Source organism: Drosophila pseudoobscura, chromosome X, assembly GCF_009870125.1.
Source record: "Drosophila pseudoobscura strain MV-25-SWS-2005 chromosome X, UCI_Dpse_MV25, whole genome shotgun sequence".
NCBI classification, from domain to species: domain Eukaryota; kingdom Metazoa; phylum Arthropoda; class Insecta; order Diptera; family Drosophilidae; genus Drosophila; species Drosophila pseudoobscura.
The window spans coordinates 39,205,308-39,221,183 of NC_046683.1; the positions used below are offsets into that span (position 1 = coordinate 39,205,308).

The 15,876-nt window shown below is 46.8% G+C and overlaps 2 protein-coding genes across 2 annotated transcripts; both read left to right on the top strand.

Annotated features, from left to right (window-relative positions):
- The first annotated feature begins 11,641 nt into the window (after nucleotides 1-11,641).
- Nucleotides 11,642-12,452, top strand: LOC26532027 (uncharacterized). The gene has a single exon (XM_015186870.2). It carries the CDS (start codon nucleotides 11,756-11,758, stop codon nucleotides 12,332-12,334), a length of 579 nt encoding a protein of 192 aa, XP_015042356.1. The 5' UTR covers nucleotides 11,642-11,755; the 3' UTR covers nucleotides 12,335-12,452.
- A 49-nt stretch (nucleotides 12,453-12,501) lies between these two features.
- LOC4814390 (uncharacterized) lies at nucleotides 12,502-13,029 on the top strand. The gene is made up of 2 exons (XM_015186871.2): nucleotides 12,502-12,668; nucleotides 12,742-13,029. Exons 1-2 carry the CDS (start codon nucleotides 12,614-12,616, stop codon nucleotides 13,011-13,013), a joined length of 327 nt encoding a protein of 108 aa, XP_015042357.1. The 5' UTR covers nucleotides 12,502-12,613; the 3' UTR covers nucleotides 13,014-13,029.
- Nucleotides 13,030-15,876: the final 2,847 nt, after the last annotated feature.

Below are 15,876 nucleotides of genomic sequence, written 5' to 3' on the forward strand. Positions count from 1 at the left end.
TTCGATGAGTGCTATTGGATCCGTGGTATTCTTTAAGAAAAGTTGTTTAGTCGTAAGCGTTGCCGGAGTCAAATCCAGGCAAAGACAAAAAAAAAGATAAAGAAGTTTAGATATCTGAAGATATATTTAAAAAGAAATTTATTTAGACATCACTAAGACATCATTTAATAGGATTCCCAATCCTTTCTTCACCTTAAACTTGCTGTATAACTCTATCTGACCTTTTGGAAGTGTATTACAAGGGTCTTGGACGTACTCTTTACTACTCCCTCTCTTTGGGTTTGTGTATCCCAACTGCCATTAGTATTGGTAAGGCATATGGGTGTGTCTGTGTGTAGGTATGTGGTTCGGTGAGACAGAGTGCGGGTCACTGATTGTTGCAACACCAACTGGTATTTAAAGGATCCAAACAGGATACGGCGAGCAGTCCCTCCAGTAGCCCAGCTCTATCCCGCACCCATCCTCCCCAGTGCAACGGAAGTCAGTGCTTTTGAGGTTTAGTCACGCTTATGTCCTTAGCCCATACGTCGCATGTCGCACAACGTGTCCGGGGACTCCTCCACATGTGTGATAATACCTGTTTGGACTGTTGCCACTCGCTTCGAGCCAGGGAGCAGGGACCGGCCTGGCCTGGCCTGGCCTGGGAAGCGCTGTGCGTTGTTTTCACGCCCCTTGGCCGGGGCAAGCGAGCGTGAGCCAAGCACATTACAATGATGCTGCACTCGCCCCCCTCCCACGCACACACATTCTACGAAGCAGCTCCTCCGAGAAGACCTCTGGTGCAACTCATTTAGTAATTTGTGTGTGTATTCGAGCCCGGGCCGGGGAAAGGGCTTTAGAGCAGGGTTTAGTCCAGTCAACTGACTTTACTCAGCTAAATGAGATTTTGTGGTGTGTAATTTGAAAATTGTGAAATTACCCAACACTGGCCAGCAGTCAGAGGAGGTCCTGCGAGGAGCAGGAGCTGTTTAGAGACCCATTGAGTGACTCTGCACATTAGAACTGACGAAAGGCTGGTGGAATTTGTATGCCAATGGAAACATAGTCATACCCATGCTTACTTCGTATACCACATTATCGCTGGATTATCCTTTAAAGCTTGCACAAATTTTAAGTTAATCCAATTCAATGCCAAACTGAATTCTTATTCCAGGCATTAGGCAACGGAAAGAACCCAAGCCGGTTGACTGAAGCGGGTCCGGTGCCCGGGCCCCGGACCCCGGGCCCCGGGCCCCATAATGCAAAGCACAAAATCCAATTTTTGTGATTTCTCGCACCTCATCGCTGGGACTAAACAAACTTGGCTCGATGAAAATGGGGTCTCGCCCCCTTTTTATTTATTTAGAGGATAACTTTGCACCGTGCCACCACTCTGCAACAACGCCACACCGCCCAGGGCCATATTGTTTTACATCGTTTTGGGTAAACGGATTGGGCGTGTTTCGGAGCCCGCGGCAAGTCATATTTGGGTGCGGTGCCAATCCTCACTTCACTCTGTGGCTTCTTGTTTACCCTTACAATTATACAGAAAAGTTTTTACAAAACTCAGCAGCAGCATTCAGCATTTATATGTTCTTGACTTCAGGTGACTATTTTGAGTGCAGAATGTTGGAAACGCTACAATTGATTTAGCGAAAGTCATTGACTAATATTACGAGATTCCGACTTTGTTCTTTATTGCTGGTATGTAACTTGTGTTCCACCATTAGGGCTACTCATCGCTCCGCAATATCGTTCGCTAGTCCTTTGCTACAAGCTACCGCTTCGTTAAGGTTATTAGCTTTATTGCTATGCCCGATTTCTACGTCTTTTTTAAAAAATACCGATGACATTTCAGTTCGCTTGACGTAATAGTACGTGTTGCTGTTTAAAGTTTTTTTCAAGAATTCATTTACTTAGCAGAGTTGGACGTCACGGACAATCCTTCGATTCGTACGTATTTAATGTATTCACCATTTTACTTCTCGTACCCACTATTATACCATCAGCAAAACAAGACCGCGGGGCTGATCATTGGCTCAAATAGCCGCTATGACCACAACCACAGCCAAATTTAGGATAGAAAAAGCCAATACCCTAGCAATTTATTATTGTAGTTCTTTTAATTAAATTATTAATTAGCGCAGTTTTAGCATAAGTGTCAGAGACTTCGGAAAAATTCATGCACAGTATAGTGACAGAGTTGTAGATGAAAAGGAAAATACTGCCTAGATGGTCTGGACAGCACAGCAATTTTAAGAAGACTGATAAGGGCAGTAGATTCCACCTCACCAGAGGGAAGTGTGCAGCAGCTGATATCGTTTGCCACTCCAAGGGCAATGAATGCTGCTGGTGATACAACTTCGGTAGCCGAATTTACAACATCGGAGAGCATGCAGCCGGAAACGTCGATAGCGTCCGTGTTCGTTGAATCCGCAAAGTCATTACCTATCCCGTCTATTCGGATCCCACCAGTAAACCGACGTCCTGCACCACCGGATATTGCCATCACTGGTACCAGGCCAGGCCATCACTGGTAAGTCGACTTAAAGGTGGCGCAATTTATCTTCTCTTATGCCATGGAGCCTCTTTAAAGATAAGCGTCTTCCCAACTCAATTCGATACCATTTGTTTTGCACAATTTTGGCGAGAGCATTTGGTTGTGAAGGAGTTTAAGGCTAAGAAGAATGTTAGACTTCCCATAACGCTCTCGGATCAAAATTACCAAAATGTGCCGATTCCTCATCTTCCCGTCCTTCGTCCACACATCCAAAAAACCAACTTCTCTTTTAGTACTTTGTTAGAATGTTGGAGGCTTACGCATAAGCTCAGCACTCTTTTTCGACATAGTGTCACCACGTGATAGACGATCAGATTTATTAATATTATATTTATTAATAAGTGTTTCAGTGTTAGAAATGTTAATCCAGATTTCTGGAAAAGAAATTATATCAGCGTCAAAAGAAACACAATCTTTTTAGAACCTAATTAACTTGCTGCAAAAGCCAAGCACATTCTGATGGGTTATCTTTATAGAAATGGGCGAATTTATGTTTTTGCGATAGATGATAAAGCGAACGGAGATGGTTTGGGAGGATACGCGTACTTCAGCGTTGGTGCGTACAGGCCACAGAGGAGGGTCGAGTAAACTCTTGACATACTTATCTGGTACTAGAATTTTAAAGGATCAAATACTACGTTTTACATTCAAGTTAAATTTAGTGACTACTCGTACAAGGCCAGTGGAGTTATACATTTTAAATTCACAAGAGATGTAATCTCTAACCATAAGTCCTGACAAGTGTTGTTACATAACGGTTAACGTCCCAGCATTTAAACACAGCAGTTAAAAACAATAAAAATACGAAAAATAAAAAAAAGAGAAAGGTAATAAAAGGTGGTGTGAGGCACAGGCGGTGACTTTCATCTTGTATTACTCACTTAAACGCGCAAGCACCAACACAAACGAGGAGGAAATTAAACTATAGTGGCTACGCAACGCCTTCCACGAGCTTCCTTATCCCCTCTTTCGATCTCTCTCTCACACACACTATTCCTCGAGCAGTCCAGTGCACTGCAGTGGCGGAGTAAAGCCCTACTGACTGAGTATCCGGCTTACTTGTAGAATCGCGGCCCTAGCTGCGACTCACAACTGTAGCAAATTCTTAAAAACATTTTTATATACAAATAAAAATCTTATTTGAAAAAAATCTTACCTTATTATATCTATCTCCTGTTTAAATAAAAAAAGAAATTATTTTTGGCTCGGCCTACTGAATTTTTACTCGTTTTAAAAGATTCTTAGAAAATAGTAGGCTTGTGGTACTACTTCCTGGACTTTGTCTAGGGTCTTACTTCATTCATTCCTACAGTCTCCCCACATCGACATACATCCGTATTGGATCGGCACAAAATTATTATTTTTTGGCTACATAAAAACAATTGTTGTTAATGTTGTAAATTAGCGTTTTAATATTCGTTGGACTCAACCGTGTCTGCGCGAAAGTTTACTATCATAATCCAATCTAATACGATCCAATCTCTGTTTTCCCCTTGTATTTCCGGCAGCTGCCAGGGAAAGCGCAAACAAGGCAACAAAGGAACGACGATGCAGAACATGCACATCGGTCATCGATATGCGCTGCCCCAGCGAATGCCCCCGTCGCGACGCAACGATCATGGCAGGAATGCTGGCATGGAGTCGAGCTTCAATCAAAACCAAATGCACAAGAACCACAATCAAATGCACCATCTCTACCCGTACCAGACGTACTGCAATCAAGGCAACATGCTGGACAACGTTGGGGATCACAACCACCAGAACCAGATGCCAAGAAAGGGGATATACAATTTGAGTCGCAATGGAGAGCAGTGTGTTCGTCATCCAATGTACTATAGCCGTGGCCATGCCCAGGACTCCAAGCACTGGCGCAACCAAAGCCAGTACATTCGTTGCCCTCGTAACGGATCGGTGGACACATCGAGCAGCAATCCCGATGAAATCCAAGTCAAATCCAAGTACCCCACTGTGCCGTTGTTCTTCCGCCAGTCGGACGACCTCTGGACGTCGGCCAGACCCAAGCTGAATGCTGCCGCTGTGGCCTTTACCATGAAAGGAGCTGGACTCAATTCAGGACCAAGGATCTCTCTGCCCACTGCCATCGATTTGACCGTGGGCCTTGTGACCAAACCCAATTGGCGTTCTTCTCCGGCAGTTGGCCACCTTTTGCCGGCGGCGAAACGCTCCCAGCTGAATGCTGCGGCGCCCGAGTTTCAGCCTGGGCTTCGGGGATATCAGGGATCAACGCAGCCACTACGGGGAACACAAGTTGGAGTCAACATAACCATGGGCATGGACCTGAATGGTATGCCGCCATCGATTCAGGAATCGCAGTATTCTCACAACCTTCCTGAGACTACTCAGCGCTACCCCGCGACCACCCGTCAGAATAAGCGCTACCGCAAGCAGCCATTGCCGGACCTTTTCGCTCCCGTGCTTTCTCTTATGCGGGTCAGCAAGCGATCCGTCAGCTATCCGGAGATCATCAATGCGCTGTCGGTGCGGCTCCAGCGACCGGAGGTGGAGCTTAAACGCCATGTGCCACACACACTGCAATTGGCCGTGCACAATGGGTACTTGAGCAAGCAGGGCAATCGCTATACTCTGCGGTCGGAGAAGGAGCATTTGGAGATCATGCGTCGCAACAAGGAGGCCGCTCTTCGTGCAAAGGAGCTCGAGAAGGAGCCCCTCTCCTGGCGCAGACGCTAGAAGGATCGATGCCAGGCGGAAGTGGCTACCGGAGACAGGAGGCGCCTGCAGGCAATCACAAATACATCAACCATACATCACATAACACATACTGAAAGTTCAAATGTTAACTAGTTCCAATGCCCGAGTTTCAAGTCATAGTGTGTCGACGGACGAGCCCCTAGACAAATTTTGTATGTCTGTACGTCAATCGGCGCCACGTCACGTCACACCATAGTCCACGGTCAGCCCGGAGAATACAGACCCCGCCTCACGGGCGACCGACCATTCGTTACTTTTGTGAACGGCAGGACCTACTATTGATTTTGACCTTTTTGGGCACACATATTAATTAAATTTTAGTTTATTAATGAACGTTATACGATGGAGTTTGAAATGTGTTGGAAAATGCTGGGATTTTCGGAAGGAGCTCCGATGAGGGTTCGGAACATCAGCGTACAAAATTCAATCGGAAATTTGTTGAGCAACTAGACTGCATGATCATCATTCCGGGCTGATGTTATACTTAGCGTTTTCCTTTAGAGGACTGCATGAATGAATAAGTGAATTCGAATGCGAACACAAATTAATTCGATAAATTTAAGCGAAGTATCGTAGTGCCTTGCATCTATTGTACTTCACTTGACTCAAAACTTTAAGTACGTTCGTGCAGATCTCTACAGTGAACATGTGTATGCCCCAAATTTCTGCAGCCATGACAAATGCCCAGCAATTATGAAATCACCCACACAAAAACACACACTTGGCAAACAAAATTTATAAAATTTTGAGTAAATTTGCAGTCGCTTTATTCTCGCTTCTGCGGCTCGCCGATGCTCCGCTGGGGCCCCGACTTCATTTGCCATACAGTCGAAATTCATGAGCATGCTCAGCGGGTTTCCAGCCATGACCACAAGGACCACCAGGACGATGATGATGATGATGGGGATGGGTATGGGTATGGGTATGAGGATAGCATGGCCATGATGACAACATGTGTGCCTAAGCGCCGACTATAAACTGCGTGGCGAGCTGACCAACGGTCCATCGGACCATCGGACATATGTATGACGCGGAGTGTGGCATGGGTGGATGGGTTGCTTACTCCTCGTTGGGTGCAGAGGGATGCACTCTGTTTGGGCCCAGGAGTATGGATGAGTCAGCTGATAAGCTTCATGAGCGATAAGCTTCAAGATCAAGGCATCCATGAGCTGTCAGTTCAAAATATCGAAAAATTATCGAATATCTTAAAATCCTTGGAACAGTTCATGGCCCACATCTAAGTTATATTTGCCAGCAAGAGCGGAATCTTCCATCTTCAAAAGAGTTGACTTGAAAAGAGCATACGTAATTCGCTTTCGAAAGCGACTGGCCAGCGACTCTGTTTATTCCTTTTTATAAACTTTATGAAATTATTGCTGTCGCAGGCCCATCCGTAGCCTCAGTCCCAGCCACACTTATTTCAACCCACAGCCATAGATAATAGCAACAGAGTGCCACCGCTCCTTCTCTTTCTGCCTTTGCCATTCAGGCCCATTGTCATTTTCTATATGCAATCCCTCCCACATGCAGTGATTGTCCACTTTGCGTGGGGCCAAAGCACACCAGTCCAGACGCGACCCAGCCCAGCTGGATGAGGCCGAAAAGTTACTGTTTTGGTGGTGGCCATTGAACCGCAGCCATCGGATCCGCCCAATAAACAGAAAATAATAGCCCGGCTTCACTACGGCACATTCTTGCACATTTGTCGAATAATGCGAATGACGTTGATTCGTTGAACAGACTCATTCGACTGATTCTGTTACTTCTTACAATGGAGAATGTTGCAAATTTAATTAATTTTTGTTTTTGTTTTTGGTATAAAAATGTCACTAGTCGATGCAATACAATTCTTGGAAGAAAAATTGTACTCCTTGGAATCAAACAATCTTCTGTTGCCTTTGACGGGAAATCCGAATTGCCAGTAATCGGCCAGTGAAAGCACTTTCATGGGCGAATAGCGAATATACTGGCAGTGGAAACAGGTAAGCTGGAATAGAAGTAGCATTAGGAGTATGGGTAGGAGTAGAAGTAGGAATATATGTAGGATCAGCACTAGGAGTGGGACTAGTTATATGCGAAGGATGAATGGATGGCGAGTGAGAGTGAATGAGAAGGCAGACGGCAGGCGTTTATCCTTTGGCCGGGCAGGCACAGGCACAGGCACGGCATAACAGGCATGCAAATCGATTGATGTTGATTAGCATAAATTGTCTGGACCGCACTGTGCAATGAATAATTTCGGTGACGCTGACATGCCACGCCCCTGCATTCTGCATACTCGTATACGATGGCCAGCAGGAGGTTTGGGAGCTGGAGTCTAAAGTCGGAGGGGGGGGGGTATGCTTTGTGCACTGGTTGCAACTTTCGCCATAATGCAATTTTGTTTTGCTTAATTTGATAGGCGTTGTCAGCTGCCGGGTGCCGGGTGCCGGGTGCCGACTGCCGGGTGCTATCTGCCGTCAGTCGGCTGCTGAGCTGGCATTCTGATGGGCGGGATGGTCGGGATGGTCGGATGGTGCGCTCGTGGTGCCATCTGGGCAGTAGGCAGCAGTGGTCTGGCTGATTGGACGTGTTTCGAGTGTTTTCTGTGGCGATGTGGGAGACGCAGTAGAGGCAGGATGGGCGGATGTGTGGCCATTGTTACTCGCATCCACAGGCTGTTATACGATGTGGACAGACCCTGATCTGATTCCTATTAAAGTGTTATACGTACATTTGTACAAACAAAGGGAATGGAGTTTTCTTGAGAACACACTGTAGCAGTTCTATAAGACCATAACTGTAGCTCCAGACCTTAATTGTTTAAGCTGCTGTATCACTCAATCCCTGATTCAACATTTTTACATGCAAATATTCCAGAATATTCCTAAAGAGATATTCTCCAAGGTGAAGTCTTTCAACACTTGTACACTTGTACATCTAGATTCTAGATACATCAGAATAGATGCGGCATACCATGCGATATGAAGGAAGTTCCCTTGTCATCGGCCGCCCTGACCAATTGTCATACGAAACTACTTGTATGAGATTTGTTCTTCTAACTAACCAGACACCCACCCACCCGTCCGCTGTTACACCCACAATTGTGATACGCCCCCACACTGAATGTGTGTGGGGCACACTTAGTGCGAATGTAGAACAAGCCCACTCTCGCCGTTCAGGAGCATGCGGTGCGCCGAAGTTTCCCATTGAAACATCTTTCAGCAGGGAAACTTTTCTCATAACATGCGAGAGCACCCACATACGCAGGCGAGCAACACAACAATAGAGGAGATATACAGATATGCGAGGCACAGTGCAGAGATACAGGAGCCCTGGCACTGGCGCACACGCCCAGCGGCGAAATCTTATCAAACTGACATAATTTTCATTATGTTTTGCACTTGCACACAGCTTCGACTAATGGTACAGCCAGGCTGTGTGGCCCCCAAGATGGTAATGCGGCTCCCCCGGTATCCGCCCCGCATCCGCTTGCACACTGTGCGCCAAATTATAGGCAATCCGGCAAGGGAGCACAGCACGCGATACGAATTTCACACACATGTGTATATGCGGAGTGTAATCTGGCGGCCAATAACTGCAAATTAGATTAGTAACGCCCATCGAGGGGTGGCTCCTCGAACTGCCATCGACAGCTGACCGCATCCGCATCCGCATCCACATCCACAATTCAGCTCCAGGAACTCCAGGATCCTGAGGAGAACGCAACCTTCGAGCATTGCGTGTGGCGTTGATAAATCTCAACAACAAATCGATGAACAAGCGCTCCATCTCCACTTAATTCCCAGGATGCCAATATATAAGCCATTCACTCGCGAGACGAAACTAATAAAAATCATAAAAACTTTTCCGCTTAGAGTCCGCCATTACGATTCGGATGCTAGATTGCTATTATTATTATTATTTGTATTTTTGTGTGTGTTGCTCAGTTGCTCAATAGTTGATGCCGCTACGAAGCTGGAGGATCGATTTCATTCACGAACAAAGTTAAGCCAACTCGAAAATGATGTTAGAAAGTTTATCCAGTCTGAAAAGAATGAAAACAATATTTATGGGTGTATCGATAAATCTATTCAACAAAAATCTCCATGGATCGTTATATCCTTTTTGCTTAATTTTACTTGAGATTTCGACGATCGAAAGCTTGTGATGTAATAAAACTCTCTGTAGTTTCCTCTTTGTTGAGAGTTCAAGTTCTGGGCTCTGAGCATTGGAGAGACTTCCGCTGGTGACGCTTTGAAGGCAGACGTTGACGACAGCGTCGCCATTAATGTCGATTATTCTATGCATTTTCCTTGCAGGCTGACCAGCCGGAAACGGCGTCCAGCCAGCCACTTACACGCATCGTCGACCAGGGAATGGGTGCGGTGCGGTGGGTGGAGTGGAGTGGTGGATTGGCCATTAAATTTCCCGCTAATCGTAAAATAAATTATTTTCCATGTGTGTGCGGACAGGATGCGCTCCGCTTGCCTGACTTGGAGTCATAATTCTTGCATCACTCCCCTAACTCGCACTCCCCGTCCCGCTCCCACCATTCACTGGCCAGCAGAGCCTGTATGGACGAGGGCAGGGGCAGGGGCGGTGGCGTTGTGCCACAAAAGTTTCAGTTAATTGCACTGAAGGGTGTTGTGGGGGGCAACTGTGGACGAACTTTCTCGGCCACAACTGGCTTTAGCTGGCTTTAATTGTTGCCAGTCGCCTCATTTGTAGCCGGGCCTAATCACTGGCGCCGGATTAGCCAAAGTTTGCTGCGGCAGTGGCTGCTGTCCAAAAGCTGGAATGTGTAGCACCAACACTGTCAGTCATAATTAACAACCCCACACACCCACGCACATTCCGATTCCGACATCGAGTCAAATAATACCGAGTATCAACCGAAATGGAAATGAAACAAAAGTTTCGCTCCCCCGTCAACGGTGGGACTGGGTATGCGGATGCTCCAATCTGCTAATCAGAGCCGACAGCTGGTGAGAAGAAAGGGGGACTACCTGGCAATGACAGTAAAGGATTTGATGGCGAAAAAGTAATTGGGAATGCGCCGTCAAGTATGCATCACTTTTTGAGAGTGTACTTACGTACAGTGAAAGCTCGCTATCATCGGAAGCAGATGTCCGGGTTAGTGCCGGTTTCTCTACTTCGGATTAACATTTCTCGGAACGTTAAAGTGTCCGAAGACGAAAATTGGATTTCTCAAGGGCTCATGCGAGAGCCGGCCGCAATTTAAGAATTTTTCAACTTTACAAAAATAGCTTTCACTTGCAAAGAACGTAGGGGACTCTCTAATATATGGGACGGGGGCTCAGGCCAGAGAGCGTAAATAGCTTTGCAGGAGCCTTCACTGTATATGGAACGCTTGGGGAGCGCATAGGCCTGCCCTTGCTGTGCGATTTGTGCGATTGCACTCGAGAAGATTTCAATCAGGCTGCGGTTATTGTGTTATGTACTGTACAGTAGTGCCGCCACAACGAAACCCCCTCGAAGTGAAACTTCCTGCTATCTAAATTCCTTGCGACACGTGCCAGACACAACAACAGCAGCAGCAAAGGACAATAACAATAATGGCCCTCTTCTTCCTGGGGCCCTATGCAAATTCTGAAGCGCCTGTCGCAGATCCTTCTTTGTGCCCATGTCGTCATCGGCGTCATTCCCCCGCATTTGAACTTGATTACCCATACTTATCCGCTTACCCGCAGCATCCGCACCGTCCGCAGCAGCATCCGCAACAGAAACATCCGCAACAGAAACATCCGCAACAGAAACATCCGCAACAGAAGCAGCAACAGAAACAGCAACAGAGGAGGATGGAGGATGGCCAACGTTAACTGCAAATCGATACTCGTCTGCCTGTCTGGCTGCCCTCTTCCCCTGCCACTGCCAGGCGTCTCGACAGCTCCTGTGACTGACTAACTGACTGTCTGGAGCAGATACCACTCGTATAATCAAGAGGAAACAACCATGAGGATACCCCCTAAGCAGTTCGACTTGTGCCAAAATGAAAACTAGTTCAGTCCTCTTGTTTTAATTTCTTTGTCTATTGATTGTCAGTAACTGTCCCTAGGAAAGGACTTCCTTTCTTCTGCCTGTGACATGAGCACAATCTTGACAATTTCGAGTACAGGGTATACCTAAGACGATGCCATGAGCAATTTAGAAAGTTGCTGGCCAAATGAATCGAAATATAAACCGCCAAAAAGGTGACTGGGAGTATTCCACAAGGGACTTAAAGACAAACTTTTCGGGGCTCGGCTGAGGACTAACTGTGGCCCACCAACAGGGAGAGGAGTTCTTTAATTTACAATGGACTAGGCTTTACACCCCCGAATGGGAGTGTGAGCCATGCCTCTATCTCTATCTCTATCCATCCATCTGAGAGGCAGTTGTCACTAATCAATACAGGCAAACTTTCAATCCGAGTTTCCGGCGATAAACTTCTACGCTTCCGTTTCGCTACACAGCTCCCTTCGCTGGTGTCGCTAGTGTGGCAGGATGCAGTCGCGGGGTTACAATCGACCACCGAAGCGCAAGCAGATCCCTCATCTGTTCAGCAACATCCTGCAGGTGGTCGCCGAGGCCGATCGCCCGCTGACACAGCCCGAAATCGTTGAGGCCTTGGTCGAGCGCCTGGATCGCTCCGACGAGGAGCTGAAGCGCCAGATCACAGTCAGCCTACACGATGCCCTCATCAACGGCTATCTGCGGGTCAAGAACTACCGCTATTCGTCCGTTTCCGATCGATTGGGCTCCGACCTTGACTCTGGGGTGCCGAGAATATCTGGGACCGGAAACCGGACCCCGAGGACGGAGGACGATCACTGGGTTCACCAGAGGCTTCTACGGTCTGTCTCAAATCGCCTAAGTACCAGCGATCCAGATCATCCTACGAGATCCTCGACATCTGGAAACTCGGGGTCGGACGATCAACGGGTTCTCGAGAGGCTCTCAAGAGCAGCCATCGTCTCGCAATCAGGTCCAGAGCATCTCGGTGAGAGGGTAGTGACGGTCACTGGTTCTTCCAGCCAGAGGTTACGGTCGAGCCAGAGCAGAAGACCCAGCGAATTGGAGTGAAACAGAACTCTTTTATGGACGCTTCGACCCAGCAGTTATGTTCCTAAAATTGAGATAAAATAGTGCAGAAATTATACAATCCTTAGTCAATGTTCGGAATAAACAGTACACTGGGCAATCACATACTTTTCATTCACACACACACACATCTCACATATGCTACAGGCTCGTCTGGTTAGCTCGTTCTATTCAGTAGACATTTAGAATTCAACAGATCAACAACATTTGGAGTATTTACTTGAAAAGATTCAAAATTTAACTAAAATACGAACCAATACAATGTCTTTGAAACAAAAGGGTGTTCTCAGTCAAGTAACCCAAATTTTTGTGGTCGGTGAGTGGTTCGCTGGGCGCTCTGTCATAATCCAAGGATATATCTAAGGATTTCCTGTTTCTTGTTGTCGCAGGATATACCCTGCGATCTTATACCGTGTACGAAGGGGAAGGCCCCAACAGATTTTCGCGCCGCACTTGCTTCGGTCACGAGCTATCGCGCTGGATCAGCCAGGCCGTCATCAATCGGTCTGAGCGTATGCTAGCCCGTACTCCGTCTCGGCGGACCATGAACAGGATGATGCCAGATCGGCTGATGGACTATGATGTGAACTCCCAGAAGCGTAACCCTGCCCTCGAGCTGAAGGTGAAAGGGAATAGATCTATGCCCCTGACCCCCGAATAAATGCTGAAAAAGCGCATATGCGGATCCTTTTTGGGAGATTGGGGAATGGTGATTGGGGGACTGTGAGATGGTGAAATTAGATAAATCATAGAATGCTTTGTAATTTGCCACATGCTGCATCCAACAGGGCTTCTGCTTGAGCTTCGGTTTCGGCTTTGGGCCAAAGGATTCCACTGACAGCAATGGCAAATTGCGTTCATGGATATGGCATTATGCTGGCTCCCGGGCTTCCTGCACCATAGACAACGGACGTTGGACGTGGATACAGACAGACAGGGGCTGGGACAACTTTCGGCAATGAACTTCAATGGTTCACTGGCTTAACACATCCTGGAAGACTATCCTGTAGACATGCGGCTGGCGGCCGTGGAAGACGGAAGGAAAGCGTCAGGTGTCTGCAGGTCCAGGGGCGGGGTCGAGTCCTTCGGCTTCTGTGTGCATTCATGAGCATTTATAAAGCTGCTGCCTGGCATTGTCCTTGCTTAATTGTCTGCAAGGACAGCAGCAGGTGGAGCAAGAGGAGCAAGAGGAGCAGTAGATGCAGGAGCTGGAGACCCTCTGTAACTCTGGCATACAGGTTGACAACAAGAAGTGCTGTCCTGTGGCTTCCACCACAACAGTTGTATAATTTCTGCAATTGTCTCTCCTCCGCTTGTTCTGCCGCATTCCATAACTTGGACCTCGCCTCGAATACACATGTTCGCATGTCCTGACAGCATCTCCAGCTCCAGTGGCAACTTCATTTGTGTGCCGCCCGGCAACTTGGCAAAACTTTCAACTGTAAATAATTGTCAGCCACTCGGTGGCTCTGCCAAAAGAAACTCAACCGCAAAAATGTTCTGCAGGCATCTGCGCCCTCCTTCTACAGTTCCCCCACATTTATGGTTATTTATATGCTCTGTGGGGATTAGGTTGATCCCAGGCCCCAGCCCCACCGTGACCGAGCCGCCTCCGGCCATTTGCTGCAGCTCCAATTAGTTGCCGTTGAGGATAAGTGTCATGCCCCATTCGGGGGAGAGCTCTAATGCTGCATTTCCATTTCCATACCATACCGCAGATGATCTTCCGCTCCTCTTGGCACCTTATCAAGACTCTTTGGCTGGCCTGTCTTTCGACCTCCTTGTGGCAAACTGCAAGGTTCGTACGAACCTCACCTCGGCAAAAAGTGATTGATGAATTACTTGTCATTCTGTCTCCAATGAATTTGCTTATTTTGGTATGCAAAAATAGTCTTTAAATTTCGAAGCTATCTCAACGAAATTTTAAGTTGATTCTTTCAGATGCCGACAGTATGAATCGGTATAGACAGGAATTTAATTAAATGCATGAATAGCTCAAAAACTGCAAAATATTCAACACGCAATTAAACAAACCTTAAAATACAACGAGAGGGAACGTTTTGAGTCGCTGCTTGGGCCATTTATACCCGATACTCCCGATATACTCAGGCGATACTCAGGCTCCTATCCGCCAGAGATAGCACATATTGCACGACGATGAGTGTGTGAGAGAGAGAGAATGAGTAAGCGCGAGGCTGGGCTATAATAATAATCCGATCTAATCAAGACTCGACAGCCTAAAATATATGGTCATTCTGTGAGATTCTGCTTTTCGGTTTTCTTGTATTTTCTAAATTGTGGATGGCACAGATTTTCGTTCTTTGTGGGGGCGGTATGGGGCGTGGCAAAATTTGAAACAAACCTGAAAAGTCCGTATAGAAAATTTCGTTGCTCATATAGTCTCTGAGAACTAGACGCCAACCAAGACAGACGGACAGACAGACATGGCTCCATCGACACGGCTATAGATTCCGATATTCATATTCAGAAGATAATAAATCTACTTTATATTGCTGTGAAAAATGGGAACGCGTTGAGTACTCGGCGGAAAATATTTTAAGAAACAGAAAAACTTGCACATAAAATGTATTTTATAGTTATGCATATGTGAAAGGGCAGAAATGTATAAGCTTGTATGGTATTAGTTAAGTTATTTCTGTGCCAGCCGTTCTTTAGAACCATTAATTCCATAGAGTCTCATATTATAGTTAATTTTCTCACCCCTATTCACCACAAAATCCATCACCATACACCCCTATACGCCCTCCTCTTTCCTACCCTGTGTTTGTGGATTGCCTGTCAGCTAGTCGAAGAGCATCGGAAAATAGTTTCACCTGAAGTTTGGTTTCTACTTTGACGGGCCCCAACAATCATTGGTGAGGGAAGGGACCCCTTTGTTTGTCCACGCAGGAGGCTGCAGGAGAATGGCAAGCTTTGGAGGCTGGAGGTGTATTAATTGCAAGTGAAATCACTTTGAACTTCATTAAAAAGCAACTTAATCAAGTCTCAACTCAAGTCGAGACGAAGTTTGCTCCGCACCTGAGATGCCAGCAGCAGCCTCCGCCTCAGCCTCATCCACGCTCCGGCATTTTGCAGAATTGCCTAAAAATTATTAATTAGCTGCAACGCAATCACCCGACCACCCACCCACTCACCAGGAGAAGTATGAAGACCAGCTCCAACCCCAACCGCCAGCTACCGCTACCGCCAGCTGCCTCCCCCATTTCTGCAGCTCCTTTGGTCCGCTAGCTCTTAAATATTTCATATTTAATTGCACGCGTAAGCAGCACATTTATTGCTACAACCAGGAAACCACTCGCAGCCCACCCACACACCTCTTGGGGCACTTACCTGGTGATGGCCTTGCCACCCGTTGAAAATTGGTAACATTAATAAAATTAGACGCGTCTGGAGGACAGGGTGCTTCATCCCATTCCCTTGCTATTCCCCCATTTACCATTTTTCACTTGATTTGTGCCTCTCCCCCTCCCCCTCCCCCAGGACCGCTCTTTCGTTTCATAAAT

Coding starts and splice junctions, on each gene's coding strand:
- LOC4814390 (XM_015186871.2), top strand. CDS start 12,614: ATGTCTTTGAAACAAAAGGGTGTTCTCAGTCAAGTAACCCAAATTTTT. Junction 12,669..12,741: donor AACCCAAATTTTTGTGGTCG/GTGAGTGGTTCG, acceptor TTGTTGTCGCAG/GATATACCCTGCGATCTTAT.
- LOC26532027 (XM_015186870.2), top strand. CDS start 11,756: ATGCAGTCGCGGGGTTACAATCGACCACCGAAGCGCAAGCAGATCCCT.